General features: G+C 43.3%; 1 protein-coding gene across 1 annotated transcript in view; it reads left to right on the forward strand.

Moving 5' to 3' along the window:
- The first annotated feature begins 14,307 nt into the window (after window positions 1–14,307).
- LOC144598082 (metalloprotease TIKI2-like) overlaps window positions 14,308–25,743 on the forward strand; it is a 293,579-nt gene continuing 282,143 nt past the window's right edge. The window contains 3 exon segments of the mRNA XM_078407968.1: window positions 14,308–14,522; window positions 14,525–14,665; window positions 15,137–15,697. Coding sequence (XP_078264094.1) covers window positions 14,457–14,522; window positions 14,525–14,665; window positions 15,137–15,697 — 768 coding nt within the window. The 5' untranslated portion in view covers window positions 14,308–14,456.

Here is a 25,743-nt window from a genome sequence, read left to right on the forward strand (position 1 = left end):
GGGGTAAGGGGGGGGGGGGGGGGGGGGCAGACAGCCCTGAATATAGAAACAGAATTGGAGGGCAACATGGCACAATGCTACTGCAGGTAGTGCAGCTGCCTGGCAATTCCAAGACCTGGTTTAAATCTTGACCTCCGGTGGCGTCTGTGTGGAGTTTGTACCTTCTCTCTGTGACTTTGTGGGTTTCCTCCAAGTGCTTTAGTTTCCTCCTGCATCCCAAATATGTGTTGGTTCTTGTATAAATTAGCTGCTGTAAATCACCCCTGATGTGAGTGACTGGTAGGAGAATCAGTCGTGTATTAATGGGCATGTGGGATGGAATAGGCTGCAGGGAAAAGGATGTGATTAATGGGATTGCTCTGAGAGCCAGCGGACTAGTTGGCCTGGATACTCTCCTTCTCTGTCGGAAGGAAAATAGATATAAATAGATATAATATATAATGTAATGTAAAACTATAAATAGATCCTGCTGAGTTTTAAAACAGTGTGGGTGGCAGAGGTCACACTGATTAATAATGATAACTGAGCAAGATGTTCCTACCCACCTCTCACTGAATGACTTTCCATCCAAGACCCAGGGAATTGCACTCCACGGTCTGAAAGGCGAATGGCCTCATTCTACTCCTATAACTTGTGAACTTGGGAACTTGTCCACCTACCCATCCTCAGAGTGCTGAGAGACTGTGATCTTTCCAGATTGGGTGGCATGTGGCAGGCAACTGAAAGCTCTCCAGGACTTTACTGTGTAGTAGATGCAATAGGCCACAGGTTTTGGGCTACAGGGGGTTGGTGTTTGGGGTGGGTGGGTGATACTGTTGATGTATGAATAGTTATCAGGAGAGGCCCTGCAAAAAAATGGCAGTCAGGAGAACAGAACTGAGAGGGAGGCAGAGAAGGGAAGGCAATTAGGGGATGGAGGGCAGAGATAGGAGAATTGAGCCAGGAGGAAAGGGTTCAGGATGTCTGGGTGTGAAGAAGAGGATGTGGCCAAGCGTCATGTGTCTGTATCCATTTGTGTGTAGTTAGAGTGCCTTAGTGTGCTAAGACTGTTTCTGAGTCCTACACCAAGTCTGTAAAGCAGAGCCTGCTCTCCAATCACCTTGGGCTTCCTTGCTGTTGGACCAAAATCTTGCCACATAGAGGCGATGTGTTAACTGGTGTAAATTGTTCACACTACATTAAAATAATTGATGTGCGGGCATCTGAGTTAGCGCTTTGTAGGCTTAATTTTCAACAGTACAAAGGCTTGCAATGTCAGTTTAAAGGCCTGTACCTCCAGAATGAAAAGGCTCGCAAACCTTGAAGCAATACAGTACGAATTTGTCAATTGCTGAGAGTAATTTCTCTCTCTACGGTGACGCAGTGGCAGAATTGCTGCCTTACAGCACTTGCAGCGCCGGAGACCGAAGTTCGACCCCGACCACGGATGCTGTTTGTGTGGAGTTTGTACGTTCTCCCCATGTGGGTTTTCTCAGAGATCTTTGGTTTTGCTCCCACACTCCAAAGGCTTACAGGTGCGTAGATTAGTTGGCTTGGTGTATGTATAAATTGTTCCTGGTGTGTGTATTAATGTGTGGGGGTTGCTGGTTGGCACAGACTCGGTAGGCCAAAGGGCCTGTCTCCGTGCTGTATCTTTAAACTAAACTAAAAACTATTTTCCCCTGTGGTTGAAGTCGACTTTCTTCCTACTCCTACTTCCTACTCTAGTTCTATAGGTTCTGAGGTGCCAAATTTGACAATTGTAAACTCCGCCTGGGCAGGTAAGCTGGAAGAGACAGGAAGTCCAGTTGATTGGGAGGTAGTACACATCTTCTGGTATTTATGTTGGGCTTTTATGTGATCCCAACAACAGATTCAAGACTTCCAGTCACATCTCCTCTTTCTCCACATTGAATGTTCATGGAACAAGGGTTTCCAGCATCAGTGAGACTCAAAGCGGTTTTGAGAATTTGGTTGAATCTTTCCCTCTGTCTACCTTGTAATCTTGTACCGTGACAAGGCTCAGAATGACATGTATGCCTAAGAAGAAAAATACTGAACAGTCTACTTCATAATCTGTTTTTCATTATTCTTCACATTGTGTGAGTTTTTGCACAATGCATTTAACTGGATTATTGATTCAACTTTATACCAAAAGAGGATGTGGTTTATTTGGAATGCAGCAAGCTTAAAGCATCTATACATTGAGAACTTTAAGTTGCCTGACTGAATTTACATGATCCCACATGACTCTCCTATCCAACAGAATTGTACGTTTACACATTTGAATGCAAACGTACATCACCGCTCAAACATGTTCAGGCATGGTTTATCTTAAGGGCCTGTTTCTTTCTTATGGTCCTCACTTTAAATCTACTCTTTGCAAATGTCTTAAAATGGAAGAGGTATTAAGCATCTATTCCTTCATATTATTTGTTCTCAGATGGATTTCTTGAGAGATCAGTCTGGATAGCAAAGAAAGCTCTCAAGACGCAAATACTACAGGGGTTTTCGAAACAGCATGAAACATCACTTGGCCAATTTTGTGCTGAAATACAAAACATACTTGCTTTTACCTCTGGGTATACACCAGCAGAAATCTCACTGCAGGGAAGGTTGAGAACATACTTCAGCTCAAATCCAAGCAAGTCTGACAAAGACACAAAACCTTTTGTTTTCAGTTCCAGAACCAACTGCTCCAAAATGTTTTGTTTAGTTTAGTTTAGAGATACAGCACAGAACCAGGTTCTTTGGCCCACCGTGTCCGCACCGACCAGCGATCCCCGCACATTAACACTATCCTAAAACACTAGGGACAATTTACACTTATCCCAAGCTAATTTACCTACAAAAATGTACATCTTTGGAGTGTGGGAGGAAACCAAAGATCTCGGAGAAAACCCACATGGTCACGGGGAGAACGTACAAACTCCATACAGACAGCACCCGTAATCGGATCGGACCTGGATCTCCGGTGCTTCAAGCACTGTAAGGCAACAACTCTACCGCTGCACCGCCTGTTGATTTAACATTAGAATCTGTAAAGGGATCAGGAAGGCTATGAAAGTTGGTTATCAGACCTCATTTATAGTTGTTTTTCATTAACTGTTTGCATTGATAAATGTAGATCCTAGGAACTGCAGATCCTTGTTTGCAAAATAAACAAATAGTGCTGGAGTAACTCAGAGTCAGGCAGCTTCACTGCAGGACATGGATAGATGGCGTTTCAGGTCGGGACCCTTCTTCAGACCTATGTAGCAGGAGGGAGAAGGTTGGAACAGAAGAGAGTATGGGACAAGGCCTGTCAGTGATAGTTGGACACAAAATGCTGGAATAACTCAGCAGGACAGGCAGCATCTTTAGAGAGAGGGAATGGGTGATGTTTCGGGTCGAGACCCTTCTTTAGACTGATGAGGGTTTATGATTGGCAGACGGTTTGGCTGGCTTAAGGAAAAAAGGAGACAAAGGGTGCAAGTTAAGGAGACAAGAGGAATGTGAAACCAGGAAAGGATGTAGGTGGAAGGGCACAGGGGAAAGGGGAAGAGATAGTAGGAGAAATGGGTGGCACAAGGAAGGGAGGGGGTGGAGAAAGGTGGGGGGTTACCTTATAGAGGAGAATTCAATATGCATACATTGGATTGGAAGCTACCTTAGCTGAATATGAGCAGAATATATCAGATTGTGCTTGACGAACCAACGTCCCAATGGTATGAACATTGAATTCTCCAATTTTAGGATGTTACATAGATTCGGAAGAGCGAACTCATTGAGCGATATAAAAAATTGAGAATGTTTTAATCAAGCCATTGCTTGATTGAAGTTCAATTTATTAATATATCTTCATTTTACCTCAACTCAATAGATACCTGAGTAGCAAACTGTCCATGCACACAGAAGGCAGGAACATTGGCATCAATTTCTCGAGAAGTGGAGGGTGACTTTATTTGTATTAATTGTATTAATTAATATTGCTAATGTGGAACTGGTTTTGCAATTTGGCCCACCAATAAGCATTAACACATGTTGTGCATGTTACTATGTCATCCAACATGCATCTGTTTAATGTGCCCCTCCAAATGGTCCTGCATAGAGAATAACAGAAAACGTGAGAGCCTTTACATTTAAAAACATTAGGCCATGGGAATTGCACAACTCTCCAAGCTGTAAAACGTGATTGTAATCACAGTAATTTCCCGGCCAAATTGTGCTATTCTGGATGGTTGCTGAAAGAAATCAATCCACCTGGTTCTGAAATGAATCCATCACTGGGCACCTTCAATCCAATTACATTTTAAGGGCATTGCCTAATTCTTGGCTGCGTGTCTTAAAGGAGCCTGCACTGAGAACACACAGATTATTTTAAATTTATTTTATTACCTCGTCTCCATTGGAGCCACAGCCTGCTCACACTGCTGTTTAGTGATTCAAAAGCTAAGTTTAAAACAACCCCACAAACTACCCCTCTGCCTCACTGCTTCCTGTACTGATCTCTTGACACCCACCTAATCATCTAATCCAAGATGCAAATACTGATTTTGCTTCACTCAATGACTACCGTCAGATTTGCCAGTTAACCACTGGCTTGGGTGCAGCCCCAACCCTCAGTCCATTCCCTGCAATGATAATGGGATGTCCACTTAATAATCCCTCTGGTTAATGGTCAAAGAGCCTTCTATCTCGCCCCACAAACTGGCCCCACCGACACCAATCATCAACAACCTACTCATGCAAATTTTAATTGGAAGGCCTGCAAACAAAAAGTGCTATTGGTAATAAGATAGACATGAAATGCTGGAGTAACTCAGTGGATCAGGCCGCATTCCTGGAGAAAAGGAATAGGTGATGTTTTGGGTTGAGAGTCAGGGGAGAGGGAAGAGAGAGGTTCACCTCCAACCTCATCTACTATGGCCACTGGCACTTCCATAAATTGCCTAACCTTCTTAGAGAATAGTGTTTGCTTGAAACATAAATTCAAATAGTGAATACTGCCTCATAACGGAACAAGAGGCTGCTGCTTTGCTTCTCGCTCCTTCACTATTTCCTGCAGATTTTTCTTTTTCTCTTTGCCTGCACTCAGTGATTAATGCTGAGTTACAGTTTCACAGGAGGAGGTGACAGTGGCTGTTCCACTCTGGCGCCTTACGCTTGTAATCATTTCTCATGAGCAGCATTAGAAAATAAATGTTGGATAACTGTGGAGGCCACAACAACTGACCCTAATCCTGTTTCACCCAAATTTCTCTCTTCCAGATGAGCTAATGTCAGTTGGGAGCTAGTACTCTAAAAGCCTTAACACAGCTTACTTTCTCTACAGTGAAATCATGTCACAATTCAGCAAAGCAGTGGATTAAATTCTCCCTTTTAATCGAAGAGAGGACATTGATTCATCAGCTTTATTGTCACCTCATTTTTAACGGAAAAGTCAATTTTAGCATAAACTTTAGAAATGCTAGTGAACGGTTAACTTGAAAGAGGCTACAAAGATAGTGGGATAGGAATTGGCGAAAACATAAAAATCAACAAGTTTTACAATGCTAGGTGCACACAAAAAAAACACTTGTTTACTTTGTTTCGGTCAAACTGAGACCGCTTTTCCTCTTTTTCTCCAAATGACCTTGTTCTCTGTATTTAATGGTATAAATCAAAATTTAATTCCACCAGATTTTATTCATCAGACATTTCAAAACCTAACGACCAGCAAGATAATTCACAATAATGTACATTTCACATCTCCCAAGCAGCAAATTGTTATTTCTCTTGCATAAGTTGAAGATTTCTCAAATTTAATTTTATAAACTAGAACATGGAGGTCCTATTAGTTACGCTTGACTGACATTAGCGGTGTCCCAAATCTGAACAACCTGCTTCCTGCTGGTAAACCTGACCTGATGGGGCTCCTGCTGACAATCCTGACCTTGATCCAGCTGTTGCTCTGACCCAACCAATTCACATTCCAGCTGACAAGTCAGCCGTTCCTAACAAGTAACATTTACAAGTCTTCTCGAGGAGATATGGGTGAAGTAAATAAAATCAGCTCCAAAGAACTTGAATTTAATTGCAGGATGGGCATTTGACTTACCTCATTAATGTTAATTCCCAACTTGTGGCGTCTAAATAACCGTACATGTACAGCCATGTAGGTGAACTCAGCCTGGGCCATCGTGGGCACAGCCCTCCCCTCCATCGGAAGCATCGACATGAGATGCTGCTTCTAAAAGGTGGCATTTATCAACAAGGATCTCCGCCACCTGAACCATGCTCCCTTCTTATTGTTGCTCTCGGGCAGAAGGCACCGTGCCTGAGTCCTGCTCACCAGGTTCAGGGACAACTATGTTCCTACAACTACCAAGCTCTCAAACTAATCTACATAACCCGAACCCTACCTTGACAATGGAACACCACACCCCACTACAGCACCATTATAGACTTGCTTTCTCTAATTACATTATAATTATGTTTTTGCACTAATGTCTTGATTTTTACACAATCTTTTTTATTTTAGAATTCTATATATAATTCTATATATAATTTATATATATATATATATATATATATATATATATATATATATATATATATATATACAGTGTGTCCATCTGAATTTGCATGCCATTGATGCTGCTGAAAGCAAGATTTTTCATTGTACATGTACATCTCCATACTTGTACATATTAGAATAATCATTTGCCTCGGTGGCCTCGGTGGCAACGGGAGACTTGGTGGCGGTGTGGCCTTGCGGTCAATGAGCATGAGGGGGAGGGGAAGATAATGGGGATCCGGCGTGGCAGGACCCCCGTGAAGAACAATGGGGACCCAGTGTGGGGGCCTGCTGTGAAGAACAATGGAGGACCCGGCACGGCTGGACCGCTGTGAGGGACGGTGGGACCCGGCACGGCTGGACCGCTGTGAGGGACGGTGGGAGAACAAAGGGGGACCCGATGAGGGGGGCAGTCTACCTTGGAATCCTCTGCCCAGGGGCTAACTCTGTGTTTGTTTGTTTATTTGTTCTTTTGTTCCGGTGAAGGCGCTGTGCAACAGTCGCTTGTCTTTTTCTTTTTGTTTTCACTTTTAATTTCAAGTTTTTGTGTACCTTGTGTGTTGTGACAGTCGGCAGACCAATTTCTCTCCGGGGATGAATAAAGTTTTATTATATCGTATTGTATCGTTTATCGTTAATCCTGACTTGAACTTGAACATGTCTTGAGCTACTGAAACACTTTGTATGCAGAAATATTATGTGGAATTGGTGGGAAACTATGCAGATTATTTTTCGCTTTTGTCTTTGTTGTCCCGTTTTTGGATTTGCATTGCAGTTCTTTAAACTTTAAAATGTAATTTGTGAGTTAATAGAAGAGAATAGTTCTCAAGACATTTGGAACTGTTCCATTGGACATAGACACAAAATGTTGGAATAACTCTGCGGGTCAGATGGCATCTCTGGAGAAAGGGAATAAGTGATGTTTTGGGTTGAGACCCTTCTTCAACTGGTTGAGTCTGCAGAAGGTCTCCGCGGGACTGAGGGGGAGCAGCTTATTTGAAATTACAAAATGCGATATCTATACTCTCGGGTGTAGATTGCCAAGGTGGAATATGAGATGATGTTCCTTGAGTTTGTATTTCCATCCTGGCAGAGGAGGTGGACAAGGACAGACAGGTCTGTGTAGGAAAAATAATTGAAATGGCTAGCAATTGGGAGCTATAGGTGGCCAGGGCGGTCAGAATACAAGAGCTCAGTCTATGCTTGGTCTCACCAATGCAGAGCAGACTACATCAAGATCATCAAATGCAATAGATGAGGTTGGAGGAAAGCTCTGTCCAGGGATGCCCCCTCGACTCATTGCAGGCGGTGGGAGAGAGGAGGCTGATGGCAAAGCTATTATCACTGCTGGACAATGGCTCCCACCCCATGCAGGACATTGTCACTGCACTGAGCAGCTCCTTCAGTGACAGACTCCTTCACCCCAAGTGTGTGAAGGAGAGATATCGAAGGTCCTTCCTTCCTGCTGCCGTCAGACTGGACAATCAGCACTGCTCCCAGCAGACCAGTAAATAAAGATAATTACCATTATTTTATTTTTTAATGGTTTAAATGAATGCTGGTTTAAATGAATGCTTATTTATTTTTGCTATCCACTTTGCTGCTGTAACCCTGCAAATTTCCCCATTGTGGGACGAATAAAGGATTATTATCATTAATAGCATCTCCTATTGCATCTCATTAGTCTACAAACCAATGGCAGCAACATTGAATTCTCCACACATATCTTTATTTTCCACACATCCTGCTCCCTCTTACCCAACTTCTTCCCCATCCACTCTGTGTGCCCATTACCCACACACACTCCCCCCACCGGGTTCCTTCCTCTCCACTGTTCCCATCTGGCCACCTCACCTCACCTTTTATCATCCCATTATCCACCTTTATTTCCCATCAGATTCCATAATCTGCAGTCCGTTATTACCTCTATCACGCCCCAGCCTCTGTTATTTTCTCCACCCTTGTCTCCTCCACTAGATTTCATCCACCAATCCATCCCTCCTCACCTGAATTCACCTATCGTTTGTCAGTTCTTGTGCCAACCCCACTCCTCTTTATGTGGAGGAAGGAACTGCAAATGCTGGTTTAAATCTCGACCCGAAACGTCACCCATTCCTTCTCTCCAGAAATGCTGCCTGTCCCGCTGAGTTACTCCAGCATTTTGTGTCCCACTTCTCTTATGCTGGCTATCTCCTCTCCACTCTTTCCAACCCGAGGAAGGGTATCCATCTAAAACGTCGATTACCCATTTCATTCCACCGATGCTGCCTGACTTGCTGAGTTTCTGCAGCCGATTGCTTTATGCTGCAGACAGCTCTAGAGATTAGGATCAAACCTGGATCTCTGAAACTATAGGGAATAGCACTAACTGCTGCTGAAGGAATGTGCCAATGCTCAATGTCTCAAACTTCCTTGGAAATGATTTACAACTGATTAATTACTTTTGAGGTCTGACAATGTTGTGCAGTAGAACTCTAACACTCCAGATAAAGTTAGATCTGTGGTATTTGAACTTTCAGGCATTATTACAATCTCACATGAGGATTTTGCTCTGAATTAATGGACCATCGATAAAAACATGATTTATAGATGTAGGTTTCAGCAGGAGAAAGAACTCAATGAAAAACAGACACCACTCTATTCAGCTGTGGTTGCATTATCCGATGACTTATTTTAATATTTGGCAATACATTGTAATTTCCTCAAACCTGAGCTAGTTTGTCCTGGGTCTACAATATACCAATATTTAACTAAGTGATTTAACGCAGTATATGTTTGTCTGATTAAAAATAAAAGCACAACAGTTGTGAGGTGAAAATCCAATATAAACAAGGAGTGGGTCAGTGTTTAATGTCTTGAACCAAACAAACATCAGTGGGAGGCAAGATAGAGATGGAGAAACCAAATAAGATTCTATCTGGATAAAGCATATCTAGTTATCACTGCAAAGCAAGTATAAAATCAGTCTTGGAGGACAAAACGGGAAGAGAATGCAGATGTGTGCTTCACCGACACCCTTGCTAATTTACTACATGTTCTTTACTAGCAGAGGCTGATAATAACTAAAATTTCATCAAGGGCTTTTCTTGACAGGCTTTTGATTGTAGGGAGTGTTGTTCGCTGTGTCCGAGATTCCGCTGCCCATCTCAAATTACTCAATGTCCACACAGATACACTTACCAACAAGATTTACTGGGTTGTGATTAAGTAGGTCCTTGGGCTGATTTTAATTTTCTCCTGTTGCCACTGAGGCCAATTGTAACACTCCCACGGCTACTCTGACTCAGATTATGTATCTCAGTGTGGGGCAAAGATCAAACTGAAGGTTGGCTGATCCATTTGGCACCCTATCACATCATGTATAACAGTTTTTCCTTTTGAAGCTTAGCTTGTGCAGCTGCTGACAAATTGATCACTTTTGCATTTCAATTGGTATTAAAATATTTCTTGGGCATTTAAATTGGAATGTGTCTAACTGTTATTTTCCACAATCAGTTACAGAGTTGAGAGCCAACCTGCATGATGTATTATTTTCCACATCTGTTCACAGGACATGAAGCAGTAAAAAGGAAATGCATTTAGTCTGATGAAGGGTCTCGACACAAAACGTCGCCTATCCTTGTTCTCCAGAGATGCCACCTGACCTGCTGAGTTACTCCAGCACTTTGTGTCCCATTGTATATTAACCAGCATTGACAGTTTTTTGTTTCTACACATGCATTTGTAAATTTCCCCGGTGTGGGATGAATAAAGGAATATAGGAATATATTATTATTATTATTATTATTATTATTTAGTGGATGTCCAATGTGGAGAATTCAGCCTGTAGAGTAGCATAAGAGGACTGCACATTAGTATTCTGTGATAGTGTCGGGTGCAGATTTGGCACATTTTTCATGACATAGCCAGCTAATGTTCCAAGTTATGGGAAAGAGAGGATGGGAATTTCCCTGAATGCTGCGACTAGGGGCGGGATCTGAAGAATCACCTTGGGAAGGCCTTGAGACATCTGCTGCTGGCAAGCTTTGGCATGTAATTAGCAGAGCTACGGTTTAGATTCTGTCCAAAACAAAGCATGAACAATTGTGCGTGACATGGAAAACGTAAGAAAAGGATAAGAGAAAGTAGATTGAACACAAAAACAGGAATTATTAAGGAACCACTCTAACAACATCTGAAATTCCTCGTCATTACTTGAGTGAACTTGTTTCCCAGACATCAGATGGAATTTCTTCAATGGTGCAGCTGATATGAGAGTATGCTGATCCTTTGTTTCGGGAGTTTGGTGTCGGGCATGTGAATGATATGGTCTGCCCAATGTAGCCCACTGAGATTAACTTTGGCTTCAGTGATGGGGAGAAGATGCTGATGTTGCCCAGCTTATCCTATCTGTGGATCTGGAGAGATGTTGGTATCTGTCATGCGCTTTGAACTGCTCATCATGATAATCCACGTCTCACAAGCTTATATGGGGTCAGAGATCACTGCTGTCTCATGGATGTTGAATTTATGTGCCAAGTTTGAGGTCTTCAATGTCAAAAACTTGGGATGGCACTGAGATCTTCCAGCCTATGTGTTAAGCACACTGGAACCCAGTATAAATGGCAGAAGGAACACACCAACCCAACCCACATCCCTCCAACCACTTCCTCTGGCAAAACCTGCAAAAACAGGTCCATGTTAGTCCAAGAGGTGATCCATGGTATTCAGTTGTTGAGGTAGGATTATTATTGTGTCCTGATAATTGTAGAAAGGTGTTTGCAAACCTGGTGGTGTGGGACTCGGCTTCCGTACCTCCTCCAGATGGTAGCAGTGAGAAAAGAGCATGACCTGGATGGTGGGGATCCTTGTAAATGCCACCTTTTTGAGGCAACACATCATATAGAAGCTCCATTAGAGGGGATGGCTACACCCACAATGGACTAAGCTGAGTCCACCACTCTCTGCAGTCTCTTGTGTCTCTTTGTGTTGGAATTGCCATGATACAATCAGTCAGGATACTTTGTACAGTATCTGAAAATGTTTGTTGGGAGTATTTGGTGACATCCTGGATCTTCTTAAACTTCTAAGAGAGCAGATAGATTCTTGATTAGCACGGGTGTCAGAGGTTATGGGGAGAAGGCATGAGTATGGGTTAGGAGGGAGAGGTAGATTGTTTTTAGAGATACAGCGCGGAAACAGGCCCTTTCGGTCCACCAGGTCCGCGCCGACCAGCGATCCCTGCACATTAACGCTATCCTAAACCCACTAGTGACATTGTTTACATTTATCAAGCCAATTTGCCTACATACCTGTACATCTTTGGAGTGTGGGAGGAAACAACGATCTCAGAGAAAACCCACGCAGGTCACGGGGAGAACGTACAAACTCCATACACACAGCACCCTTAGTCGGGATCGAACCCAGGTCTCCGGCATTGCATTCCCTGTAAGGCAGCAACTCTACCACTGCACCACCGTGTCACCCCGAGGCACCATGAAGATGGAGTCAATGGTGGAGTCAATGATCAGCCATGATTGAATAGCGGACAAGACAATGGGCTGAATGGCCTAATTCTACTCCTATCTCTTATGATCTTATATGAGAGTAGTGGTCCTGTCATGCCTTCTTTGTGATATTTTCAGGAGAAAAGTTACAGCAGGATGGTGAAATGCAGAGGCCATTCACATAGCTGTGAAGTCGTTTAAATTGATAATTTGATTCAGTGAATTTGAAAACTATTAAATCTAAACCATTGAAATAAGCCACTATGACAAGCCTTTCATGTTGGTAGTCATATTCCTTACCCAATCCTGATTCCACATCCTTTTATCACCTTTCCTTCAATCCTGTATCTCATCTATTCTTAAAATGTGGACATGATCTTTGTTTTAGTCAGTAGCTATTCCATATTTTTCTGTGCAAAAATATGTTGCTCTCACTCACAAATACCTTACACCCCATCAAAAATAAAATGTTAGCTGCAGGCTGAGGGGCGATTAGCTTAGATGGGGCATCTCGGTTGGTATAGAAGGGTTGGGCTGAAGGTCGTGTTTCCATGCTATATGACTCCATGATTTTATAATCTAACTACACCAAGTTGGACCCGAACCTCTCCTGCATTGATGCACCACACTCTCCTCCCCCCTCCCCCCTCCCCCTCCCCACCTGCCCCCCCCTCCCCCTACCACCTCCCCCCTCCCCCTACCCCTCCTCCCCCCCCTCCACCCCCTCCCCCTTTAGGATTCCTGGATCTTCCTTCTATTTTTGGAGTCTTCCATTACTATCCCATTTTCATTTGGATGTCCATTGTCCCTCCCATTATCTCCTGCCTTACAAAAAAACAACTCACTGTTTGACTGAGGTCCACTCACTCGTTCACCTTTCGTCTTTTGCTTTTTGTGTCGCAATCCAGCTTCATGTAAACTGGTGTGAAAAGAAAACCATCAAAGAGGCAAAATGCCATTGTAAACATGCAACAAAAGAAAAGTAAAGGCAAGAGAGAGAAAATTGAAAATGAGCGAGATTGGAAATGAAAGGATGAAGAGAGGCTGTTTTGAACAGCTATTTTTTTCTTGCACATTCTACTTTCTTTGGGAAATCTAATGCATAATATATGTATAATTAATGTATCATTTATTGTTTTACCTGTTTGCCGAGGTCCATATGTTCCTGACGATACTGCAAACGAGATTGTCATTGTAACCCATACCTCACTGTACTGGTGCATATGACAATAAACTCAACCAGACTACTTCATTCATAAGCAATAAACAAATTGTTGGAATAACAAAACATCTGTGATGGAAGGAACTGCAGATGCTGGTTTAAACCGACGATAGACACAAAAAGCTAGAGTAACTCAGGGGACAGGCAGCATCTCTGGAGAGAAGGAATGGGTGACGTTTCGGGTCGAGACACCTTCAGATTGGCTGGGGATAAGGGAAACGAGAGAAATCAAGTCAAGTCAAGTCAAGTCAAGTTTTATTTGTCACATACAATATACACGATGTGCAGTGAAATGAAAGTGGCAATGCCTGCGGATTGTGCACAAAAAAGAATTAGTTACAGCATATAAATAAAGTTAATAAAGTTACTATAATGCAGACAAAATTTAGTCTCTGGAGTTATAAAAGTTGACGGTCCTGATGGCCTGTCATCATAGGCGATGATGTAGAGAGATAAAGACCAATGAATGAAAGACATGCAAAAAAAGTAACGATGAGAAAGGAACCAGGCCATTCTGCCTGACCCGCTGAGTTCCTCTAGCACTTTCTTTTTAACTTGAGACTCCAGCATCTGCAGTCTCAGGTGTCTCTATGTATAAAACTAACTACACGGTGCTGGACATTCCTCTGAGCTCATTTACTGCCTCTTCCCCCTGCGACCTATTTGGATAATGAAAATGTCTTGTCAGTGGTGCTCCTGCAGTCACGTTTGAAGGCCAATGCGAACTGGGCACCCGGGGAGCGAAGAGGCAAGCGCTGCTCCTCTCACCTGTGCCCGGCTCCGGCTCCGACCTTTTGATCTTGCAGCTTGTTGCTGCGCCACCTGCGGGCTGCCGCGGGAAGGGCGGCTGGGAAAAGTTTCCTTTCGCCCATCGGTGCAAGTTAAAAGTTGCGAGAGCAGAGAGTTAGCCCCTGAAGTGACATGCTGACATGCCGAGCAGTACCCGCCTTCCCCGGCTTGTGCAAATAAGAGGCAGCAAGCTTCAGCAGCTGAGGCCAGCCAGCATCTATCTGCCTGGTGTGTGATCGCGGGGAGGGCCAGGGGAGGGGGGGGGGGGGGGGGAGAGAGAGAGGAGATGCTTTTATAAACCTTCACTCTCACATCACGAGCACCTCACTCAATAAAAGGAAAGTTTCTGGGGGAGGATCGGCCGTGCTCCCGGGGGCAGCATGGCGGCTTGTGGCGTCCAGCTTGTGTACAGTGATCGCATCATCCATGATCAAGGGGCTTGATGGTCCTGAGATCCCACTCGCCACACTTTCTGCAGACTTTACTCGAGCCAAGACTGTGTCTTAAAATCTCAAAGCAACAAGTCGGATGGAAGGCACGATGCAGGCAAACGCCGGGCTGCTGTGGGTTGTTGTGACTATAGCTGTGCAAAGCGTGGGCTCCAAGGAGAATAATATCCGAGACACGGGACGCTGTGAACTTCCCAAGTCGGTGAGTTACTCTGTTTTCTCGCTTCATGTCACTTCTGCAACTTTTGCCCCAGTAAGTAAGTAAGTGCCCGCTCCGCGGCGTGTTTGTGGGACTCGCTGCCCCGGGCTGCGGAGAGCGGACTTTTGACTGAAAAGTTCTGGGAATTGCTGAGACTCATCGATTGGGTTTTAAAGAGAAGCCAATCGATCTGACTCTGCTGCGGGAGATCTCCGGCGGCTGCCCACCCACCCACTCTCTCTCTCTCGGGGTAGCTTCACCTTCCTGGGCGAATGCTTTAATGCTTTAATGCTTTTGCACTGAATGTATCTGCTCCCCGCTTCAGAAATGCACTTTCACAGTTCACCTTTCGTGGCTGTCAGGAGATGGGAGATCCCTTATTTTAATCAATCCCTATCTGTATTTGGAGCTTTCTTGTGCGTTGCATTGGTTAATAAGTGTATTGACATTGCGTTTTAATTGCATTTTAACCAGCAAAGGGAGATGAATTCGTTCCTCTGGACGGTCCGACGGCAGCCCTCCGCTTATTTATTTGGGACCATTCACGTGCCCTACACCAGGGTTTGGGATTTCGTGGCTGACAACTGCAAAAGGGCCTTCCAGCACAGCAACAGCGTATACTTCGAGCTGGATCTCACTGACCCTTACACGATCTCTGCCCTCACCAGCTGTCAGATGCTGCCCCACGGCGAGAACCTGCAGGACGTGTTGCCCAGGGAGATGTACCGCAGGCTCAAGCGGCATCTGGATTACGTGAAGGTGATGATGCCTCTGTGGATGACCCCTGATCAGAGGGGCAAGGGGCTGTACGCGGATTACCTGTTCAACGCCATCGCCGGCAACTGGGAGAGGAAGCGGCCCGTCTGGGTGATGCTGATGGTCAACTCGTTGACCGAGGCGGACATCAGGTCCAGGGGGGTCCCGGTCCTCGACCTCTACCTGGCTCAGGAGGCCGAGAGGATGAAGAAGCGGACGGGCGCGGTGGAGCGGGTGGAGGAGCAGTGCCACCCGCTCAATGGGCTCAACTTCTCCCAGGTAAGAGCCGAGCAGAGGTCGGAGACGCGCACTGCAGAAGCGCAGCTGGAAGCGCAGCCCGCACATTGCAGCGAAACGCCGGGACGGGTCGGGTCGTCCCAAGCGGGATGCTCGCTTTCCGTGCCTGTCACCCTCAGGTGTGGGACAAGGTGGAAGGCGAGCAAACTCCCCTCTGTTATGTGTTGGAAGGAACTGCAGATGCTGGTTTACACCGAAGATGGACACAAAGTACTGGAGAAAACTCAGCGGGACAGGCAGCGTCTCTGGAGAGAAGGAATGGGTGACATTTGGGGTTGAGACCCTTCTTCAGACAAGTGAAGTTTTGGGTCAAGACCCTTCTTCAGACCGTCTCGACCCGAAACGTCACCCATTCCTTCTCTCCAGAGATGCTGCCTGTCCCGCTGAGTTACTCCAGCATTCTGTATCTACCTTTCCTCTGTTAAGATGCCATGCACTTCCCTCTGCCAGTTGTGGTTGTGTTGGGGGTACCCGTGGTCTCCAGCCTCTTGTCCAGGCACCCCCTCGCACAGGCCATCAGTCCTTTGCCCCGTCTCTGCCGCGGTCGGCTGGGCAAGCGGCAAGTTCCCATCCCAAGCCCATCTCCATTTAAAGAGTGCTGGTGCATCTGCTAATTGGCCTCCGCCTCATGGAACTTTATTTTATAAATCAGACGTGACTCTCTAATGTGGGCAGACTCACGTTTACATAATTAGAAATTCAACCTTCTGAATCCAGAGGGAAACGGAAAAAAAAAATTAAAACGTCTTGTCTTGAATTTCGAGTCATTGCAGTGAATTATGTGAAAGGACACGAGAGTGAATTCTTTTCAAGGCTTCGTAAAGGGACTTCTGGGTTCCGGTGTGAAGATAAATGATCTAATCTGAAGGAAAGGTTTCAGTTCAGCAAATACTTCCTTTCAACACCTTATAATTACTTTGCAATGGTTGTAACTTTTCGTTTCAGAATTGTTGTGGACCGTTTCCCACCCTCTTTGTCATCTATGTCGTGGCAGTCAGTCGTGGTCTCAGTGGGTGGGTTGCAGTCTGGCCGTCCCGATCAAGGGGTTCTGGGTTCGTCCCCGTCGGGGTGCACAGGTGCACGGGCACACTAAAGCCGTGCTGATGCTTCTACTGTAGCATCGGAGGACCCGTTGTTTGCATCCAGCACAAACCGATAGTTGAGTTGATGCCCCAGGTGAACGAGAAAGATTCTATGGCACCAGAGAATTGTTGGGGAGGTGTTGCTAGTTAATCATGCTCTCTCAATCAACATAACAAACACAGATTTCAAGGTCACCGTTATCACATTCTTGGTCGCAGTATTGTGTTGTGCAGAAATGTCCTACATTTCAACGGTGATTGCACTTCAAACGCACTTCTTGGATAGTTTAAAGCACCGCTGATTTTGAGGCTGTGAAATGGGCCATGGACATGCAAGACTTATTCCCTCCCTCTGTGAGTTACGACCAGGAATTCTTCAGACTGAAATCCACAAAGTCTGTGTCAGAGATTAGCTGGGATTGCTGGGGCTGGCGGTCGTTGATAGATTGATGGGGATGCCAAACAGTGTCTTTTTTTCGCTACATGTTGTAGTTTCATGGAAATGTTTTGAAATCGTTAACATTGTCTCTGTGTACTTTGATGTTTGCAGTATACAGTTTGATGCCCAGCTCCCTTGTTTTATGAGTGTTGCCGTCCTGCTTTGGGAAATGGCTCAACAACTATACTATGACCCATCCATGAATAGATAAGGACTCTGGATTTACTGTTGTATTATGGCCCGATAGTCCACACCCACTTCATTAGGGAAGTGAGGATGAGCTGGGCAGCAGATGGGAGAGGGGTTGGGCGACTCATGCTGATTCAGATTGGAATTGAAGGGGAACCTACCTAGAAAAATATTTTTTGTCTCTTTTGCTGTTGTGAAATTAAAATGAAAATCAGGTGGTTGACCTATCAAAGGTCAATGCTTAACTTAGTAAGGTTATTAATACTCGATGGCACCCTCATTTCTTATGTTTTGTTTTGTAATCCAAGTGATCTTACTAAGGGAAGGCATTTTTATTTGAATTATCTATAATTTAAAGCTTCATGTTTTGTTTAAACTACGCAATTCAATCTGCTGTAATTTATTTTTTCTAAAAAAAGAAAAATGAATGATTTAAATGGAATAGATTGTGTAAACATCTTTAATTTGTTAAAGTGTTTCTGCTGATGCTGAATGCAACAAGGCGTTTGATTAGATTTTCACATCAAATCTTGGATTTGAAGTTATTAAACAAACATTGACTTGGGGAAGTGACTATAATGTAATGGTTTCTCAGTCTGTGTGTTTATGGCCAGGTTGACCAAATAGCTGCTGATGTATAATATAAAGTTGAAATAACCCTAACAAGGTATAAATTGAACATAGTGAACTCACGAAACCCCATTACTTAGTTTTGAGTTGATCTGGTTTGGTTTGTGAAATAACGAATAATTCATTTCTACCTAATATGCAGATGCAGAATTTACTTAATGAATATGTCTTTCAATTGTGAAACTAAAAAGAAAATAGTGAAGTTCTCTTTTATCATGTAAATCTGTTAGATTTCTTTAAATTCCATTTTAATGAACTGTCATTGTGCAGATTCACCTGTTTGTGTTTTTTTTCAAAATGTGATTGTGGCTCATAATCCTGGTGTTAGTCTTGCACTGATTTTTCCAAGTCTCGCTTTCTGCTTTTTACATTGCCTTCGACTGATAACATCAGCTCCACTTTTCTGTTTGTTTGCTCTTTGCCACCTCCTGCCAATGGCAGGAAGCCTCTGCTGCACTGCATGTAGAATGATGTGATTGTCTTAGCAATGGGAGGAGGATGAAGGAGGTGCATTAATGTAATGATGTGCTAATGGTTGCTTAATGAGGCCATGTGGAGCATGAACAGTGAATAGTTGGAAGTTGCCGGAAGTAAATCTAAAGGGGTTGCAGGTAGTCAGGGAGGCTGGTGCTTTTAGAGGGGAAGCAATGCAGAGTCTACTGCCGCCGCCGCCGCCGCCGCCTTCACCTGCTGTGAAATTAGGTACAGGGAATAGGAAAGGCACTGAACATACAAAGTATATGAATAGACTTTTATAGAGTTTGTGGGAAGCTGAATCTTACAACTGTGAAACTGAAGTTCATTGATTGCCCTCATAAGGGGGTGCGTCGGCAATATGTGATTTAATAATATGGTACAAAATTAAGCATTTTGAAACATATCTCCCAAAAACAACTTGCGATTACTTAGCACCTTTGGCTTAGAACAAATATTCCACATTGTGTCCTACATCTGTATTCTTCTTAGGATTGAATTAGAGCTATTTCTACTCCAGATTTGAGGTTTCTGAGGTAGATAATGTGACCAGTGTAGGAAGCACAGACACATCCACAGAGGGAGTAGGATGTGGATGGTGGAATAGCAGGGTGGGTGGTTTGAGAGGTTGGGTACTCCTTCTGCCACTTACACTGGACCTCTGTGTGCTTAAGTTCTCAAAACCATTCAAAGGCTCCTTGACTTTACCTTGAGTGAGCATGGGCCAAAGATTCACAGGATTCAGCAGGGATGTTGCATTTCTTCAAGGAGTCTTTGCGTACATCTTTAAACATCCTCTGCCCACCTGGTAATCTCTTTGCATGGCAGAACCTAGAATAGTGTGTCTGTTTCAGCAGTCTGATGGCAGGCATGCAAGCAATGTGAGCTGCCCAATGTTGCTGAGTGCACGGTGGCGCAGCGGTAGAGTTGCTGCCTTACAGCGAATGCAGCGCCGGAGACTCAGGTTCGATCCTGACTATGGGCGCCGTCTGTACGGAGTTTGTACCTTCTCCCCGTGACCTGCGTGGGTTTTCTCTGAGATCTTCGGTTTCCTCCCACACTCCAAAGATGTACAGGTATGTAGGTTAATTGCCTGGGCAAATGTAAAAATTGTCCCTGGTGGGTGTAGGATAATGTTAATGTGCGGGGATCGCTGGGCGGCGCGGACCCGGTGGGCTGAAGGGCCTGTTTCTGCGCTGTATCTCTAAATCTAAAATCTAAAAACCAAGTCCCAGGGAGAGGACACTAACATTGGTTCACATAGCTCCAGTGAATTTGAAATGATTTTGCACAGACAGTGTTGGTGGTCTGCCTTGAGTAGATTGTGGAAGATAATAGACAATAGACAATAGGTGCAGGAGCAGGCCATTCGGCCCTTCGAGCCAGCATCGCCATTCAATGAGATAATGGCTGAACATTCACAATCAGTACCCCGTACCTACCTTCTCCCCATACCCCTTGACTCCGCTATCATTAACTCTATCTAACTCTCTCTTGAAAACATCCAGAGAATTGGCGTCCACTGCCTTCTGAGGCAGAGAATTCCACAGATTTACAACTCTGAGTGAAAAAGTTTTTCCTCATCTCCATTCTAAATGGCCTACCCCTTATTCTTAAACTGTGGCCCCTGGTTCTGGACTCCCCCAACATTGGGAACATGTTTCCTGCCTCTATTGTGTCCAATCCCTTAATAATCTTATATGTTTCAATAAGATCCCCTCTCATCCTTCTAAATGGTCTGAGTTTTGAGATTCAAATACGCATTTCCTCAATTGACCAAACCGTGCTGATCCATGGAAGGTTGTGGAATTTCATTATCCACATCTGCCTTTGCTGAGAAGTGATTCCTAAGATATATGAAATGGTCTTTATTTTCCAGGGACTTATCGTGGACTTTATTGTCAAAGAGCAGTGGATTATGGTGGGGACAGGCTCATAGAGGACCTTTATATTGCAGATGTTGTATCTGCAAGGCACATCATCTTGTATGCTTCTCTGAATGTGCCAACAATTATGGTTTGAAACTTGGTTCCTAAGCACACACAACAAAAGTTGCGTTACATGCTTTCTATTGTGCAATCATCGTAGGTTGAACAGCTTCACACTGGTTCCCAAGATTAGCTCCACTCTTGTGGAAAGTTTGTTGGAGGAGAGGAGCAACATTGCACCAAGAGAGATTGAGGGAAATGTTTGTGGAGAAATGATGTGACCATGTTTGAAAATGGTTCTGTTGGTTATTATCGTGGCTTGCATGCCACTGCGGAGCAAATCCCTGTGTAATTTGTGGACAGTGCACATTCCAAGTTTGGTACCCAGTTATTATTCTCAACTCATAATCTTATTAGCAAGTTATTGATAGTGCAAAATTGTTTTAATTTCAGTAATTTACACGAAAAATGAGACAGACAAAAATTACTAGGGTTGAACAAAGGGGATTTCTTTTAAATCAAGGAGATGGAAGGGAGGATTGGATGGATCTTAAATCCTCTTCAAGGTCTACAAATATTAAAATAACTGAAAATTAATAAATTATCACCAAATCCTGTGTTGAAATATGTAAGAAAATAACTGCAGATGCTGGTACAAATCGAAGGTATTTATTCACAAAATGCTGGAGTAACTCAGCATGTCAGGCAGCATCTCAGGAGAGAAGGAATGGGTGATGTTTCGGGTCGAGACCCTTCTTCAGACTGAAGGAGGAGGGAGGGGTGGAGGGAGGGAGGGGGTGGAGGGAGGGGGGAAAGGAAGGAGGGGAGGAGGGAGGATAAGGGGGGTTGATGGGGTTGGAGTGTGGGGGGAGAGGAAGGGGGAGGGGGAGAGGGGGTAGTGGAGAGGGAAAGGGGAGGGGGGGAGGAGAGGGTACTGCACCAATGCAGGAGAGGTTTGGGCCCAACGGGTCCACTTGGTCTAGTGATATTATATATCTCTACCATGTTACAGTTCAGCCTTATTTGATCCCTGGAAAACAGACCCAGTCTATCCAATTTTTTCCTTATAACTGAAGGCCTCCAATCAAGGAAACATCCTCGTGAATCTTTTCAGTACTGGTATTGGTTTATTATTGTTATGTGTACCAAGGGACTGTGAAAATCCTTGTTTTGCATGCTATCCAGGTAAATCATCCATACATGATTACATTCAAACCATACGTGAGTACAACAGGTAGTGCAAAAAGAGAAAGAAAACATGATGCAGAATATAGTGTTACAGCTACAGAGAATGTATGGAAAAGGTACAAGGGCCGTAATGAGATAGATTGGGAGATTGGGAATACAGTTTTAACGTCTCTGACCAGAACGGCACACAATACTCCAAATTAAGCCTAACCAATATTTTATACAACTTTAACATGAGATCCTAACTTCTTTACTCAATGCCACAGTCAAGCAAGGCAAGCTTGTCATGTGCCTCCTTTACCATATTATGTGTACCTGTGTTGCCTCTTTCAGGGAATTATATATTTGTACTCCTATGTCTCTATGTTCAACATTAGTTCCCAGGGCCCTGTCTGTGTATGTCCTACCCTAGTTTAACTTCCCAATGTGTGCTTATCCATTGAGATATCAAGAATGTCAAATTACACTTTTGTTTGCCTCTTTATTTTTAACATTTAAGCATATTGAAGAGGGGGGGGAGGTATGCAAACAAATTAGAGTCTCAGCTGCTAAATGCACTATAAAATGTAACTATACATTTCAGGAAGGGTTTGTGGTTGACCTCAGCATCTCTGGGTCGGACAGACAAAAATTCCACCATTGATTGCAAATAAGTCAGAGGCAAGCTGGTCCTAATCAGGTTCACAGAACAGGTGGCCGAGCCCCCTGATATTCAACTCATCAAAGTGAATATCGGACATGTCATGTAAGAGGTGGTAAGAGTGATTGTGTCTGTTTTATGTTCTTGACAAATACACTTTCACCTTCCGTGATGGATGATGTGCAAATGCAAGTGTAAGACGGAGATAAAATCACACCCTCGGTTTCTGGCACCTGGCTATTCTCTCAAAGATGACCTTTGTTGGCTGGTTAACCTAACAACTGCTTCCAGGAAAGGATGAAAAATATTGTGGAAATAACCAATTAATTCAAACAATTAGTTAAAAGTTAACCGGGATCATATGCAAAAGTTATAATGTATGTAGGTAAATACTTCGTCAGAAAGCTACACAGAGATTGTTTGCATGTGGCACCATTTGGAGGAGCTCCTTCAGTTCAAGATGCTGATTCAGAACAATTAATCATTCCAGCATTTAGCATTGTGTGGGAGGGACTACTCAGCAATGATATGTCTCACCGATCTGAAGTAAACCATTCTGATCTCTGCATACAAGAGACGGCAGATGCTGGAATTATGAGCAAAACAAATAGCTGGAGGAACCCAGTGGATCAGGCAGTATCTGGGGAGGGAATGGGCAGGCGATGTTTTGGGTTGAGACCCTTCTTCAGACTGCATAATTTATTCTCAAAGGCAATATCAGCAAACTGCTTCTTTCGATCTGCTAATTCTTGATTTCTGAAATTTCAGAGACAAATTATTCATATTTTAATGAATAACACTCAATCTTATGTATGGTGAGAGTGTTATTTCCAGTGACCATTCCACCATCAATGCATGCCATGCACGTTTTGATGTCATGGAATATTCCACCTAATTATGGTGTCTCCTGTTGTTGCATTGGGCTCCCATCCAACTCTGAGTTTGGGTGGAGACATTAGAATTGCTGTATGGCTTGATGTGTGCTACCTTTTTGCATCAAATTTATTATTTGTGGCATACCATATGCAATAATAATGCAATTCTCAGGAGCTTGTAAACACGGTGCAAGAGTTTGATCAAATAAGAAAAGAAGAATGGAGGCGAGACCACAGAATTACAGTCAGCCTGAATTTGTGGGTGTTGAACGTTCTGAAACAGGGCTCTCTCCACTCTTGTGTTTGCATTCCCAGGAATCCAATACAAGCTTGAAGGCACGTAGATAGATTTATCCCAAGTATATTAAAACTCTGTCCATGTTATTTTTTCATGGATTTTGATCTGAATAAATCGCAAGCACACTGCCCCTTTGTTTTTTTAATGTGACTGGAACTTAACTTCTAATAGGAAAGTTACAGAAAAGTGGAGATTAATTTATCTCCTGAGGGAACCCAAATCATAAAGGATTCCAGCATTGCCATCAGCCTAAAAACGTTTCATTTGATTCCTGGAGCTGTTAGAAAGTGATATAAATATATTTATATAAAAGTCACAATCTTCAAGGTAAAATTAAATTGTGAATTTTATTTTGGGAGATACTGAATCTCCTTTCCTATAGGGTGACAAGCGTCCAATTGCAGTTATTTGAAATAGAACAAAATATCCATATCTCTGACTCCGTAATACCACTTTCACCAAATCAACATTTAATAACTGGGAGAAATGGAGCAACATAAGTCACATATCCTGAGGCAGGCCAACAGCCAACATTTCCAGTTCCTAAGAATATCAGTGGGTTGAGTATCCATGCTGGTATATTATTTGAATGTATAGAACAATCTTATAACCTTCCTGGAATCTTCAAACTTGCTAGAGTGGCATATTAATGGCAGTCACTATAGATTTGGAGAGAACTTTATTCTTTCCAAGGCACAGAAATAGGAGATATTTCTCTAAATGGTTTTGTTTAGTCGGACTACTGAGAAAGATCTTTTGTTAGTGATTCCTTTTGTTGCAAATAAGCAGTTGAATTTGATTCCAAATTATTTAAATAGAAACAACGAGCAATTTGCAACCAGAAATTCTTGGACTGCAAGCATTGATATATGTAAATACTTAAATGCTTAAGGGCATTTCAGTTAAATGAGTAGAAATCAAACACAAGTATTAACAGCTGTCTAGAACCATTACCCATGCCCATTTACTAGATACGGCCCTCTGAGCAATGAGTTGATTTTATTTTGAAGATGGAGATATCGTTGGTATGGGCATTTATGTCTTCACCCAAAGGTCAGAATCCAGGATTCTGACTACTTTTTTCCTTTTCCTTAATCCAGATGCAAACTAGTAACAGCAATCTTAGAGGACAGGAACCATTCTACTAATCAAAGGATAAAGTAACCCATCAAACCTAACAGACCGATAGACACAAAATGCTGGAGTAACTCAGCGAGACAGGCAGCATATCTGGGCAGAAGGAATGTGTGACATTTCAGGTCGAGACCCTTCTTCAGAGTCACCTAACAAACCTAAAAGAAATTCTGGATTTGCCATTCATTATTACATTTGCCATTGTTTCTTGGCTGATATTATGTTTTGTTCACATTTATAGCCCAACAATTCAACAGCAACTATTTAGGTTTATATAGTATCTTTAATGTTGAAAAGTGCCTCAAGGCACTTTACAGAAAGTAATCAAAATAATCCCACCAGACCTTTCTATGCCAGTAGGTCCTGTTGTGTTGGATGCCTGTCAACATTTTGCAATAGAGTTCTAGAGGTCTATAGAAGGGTCACCCAGAAGGAAAAAACTGCAAATCCATGGTATATGCAACTGAAAGATGAAACTTTTATCATGATTTTGGTGTACATTGTTTATATTCTTCAGGGGGTTCATTTGAAGGAGTGGAATATCCGATTAAAGCTATAAAATCTGAAACGAAGTTGGAGCCGGATCTCAGGAAGGATTGATTTCACTTTATAAATCCCCAGCCCAAATTGCTCTGGCAAATGCTGAAGTGTCGTGCCGAGTTCTTCCCTCAGCTTCATTATCCTGCTCTGGATTTTGGGTTTGCACCTCAAAAAGAGTGCACAGTGCACTAGTTTGCATGTGGTAATTAGTATTAATTCTGCTTCAGTCCCTGAAAAATCAAATTGAATAATTCCATATAGATTCACAGAATTATGCAGCCCAGAAGTAGACCTTCAGCCCAACTCATTCATGTCGACCATGGTATTTTAATCTCAGCTGGTCCTATTTCCCTGCATTTGGCATGTCCCTCACACTTTTCCTATCCATGAACCTGTCCAACTTTTAAACATTGCAATCGTACCTGGCTCTACCACATCCTCTATTTAGTTTGTTGGGTCCCCTTTAAATCTTTTCTCTGTGTCTTCTAGTTTTAGTCTGAAACCATCCATCTTATCATGTCTCATGATTTAAAAAGCTCAAAATGTCATCCTTCATCCCACAGCCTCCTTCATTCATGAGAAAGTAGCCTTGGCCTATTCAGTGTCTCCTT

The sequence above is a fragment of the Rhinoraja longicauda genome, chromosome 11, assembly GCF_053455715.1.
Source record: "Rhinoraja longicauda isolate Sanriku21f chromosome 11, sRhiLon1.1, whole genome shotgun sequence".
Classification (NCBI taxonomy): domain Eukaryota; kingdom Metazoa; phylum Chordata; class Chondrichthyes; order Rajiformes; family Arhynchobatidae; genus Rhinoraja; species Rhinoraja longicauda.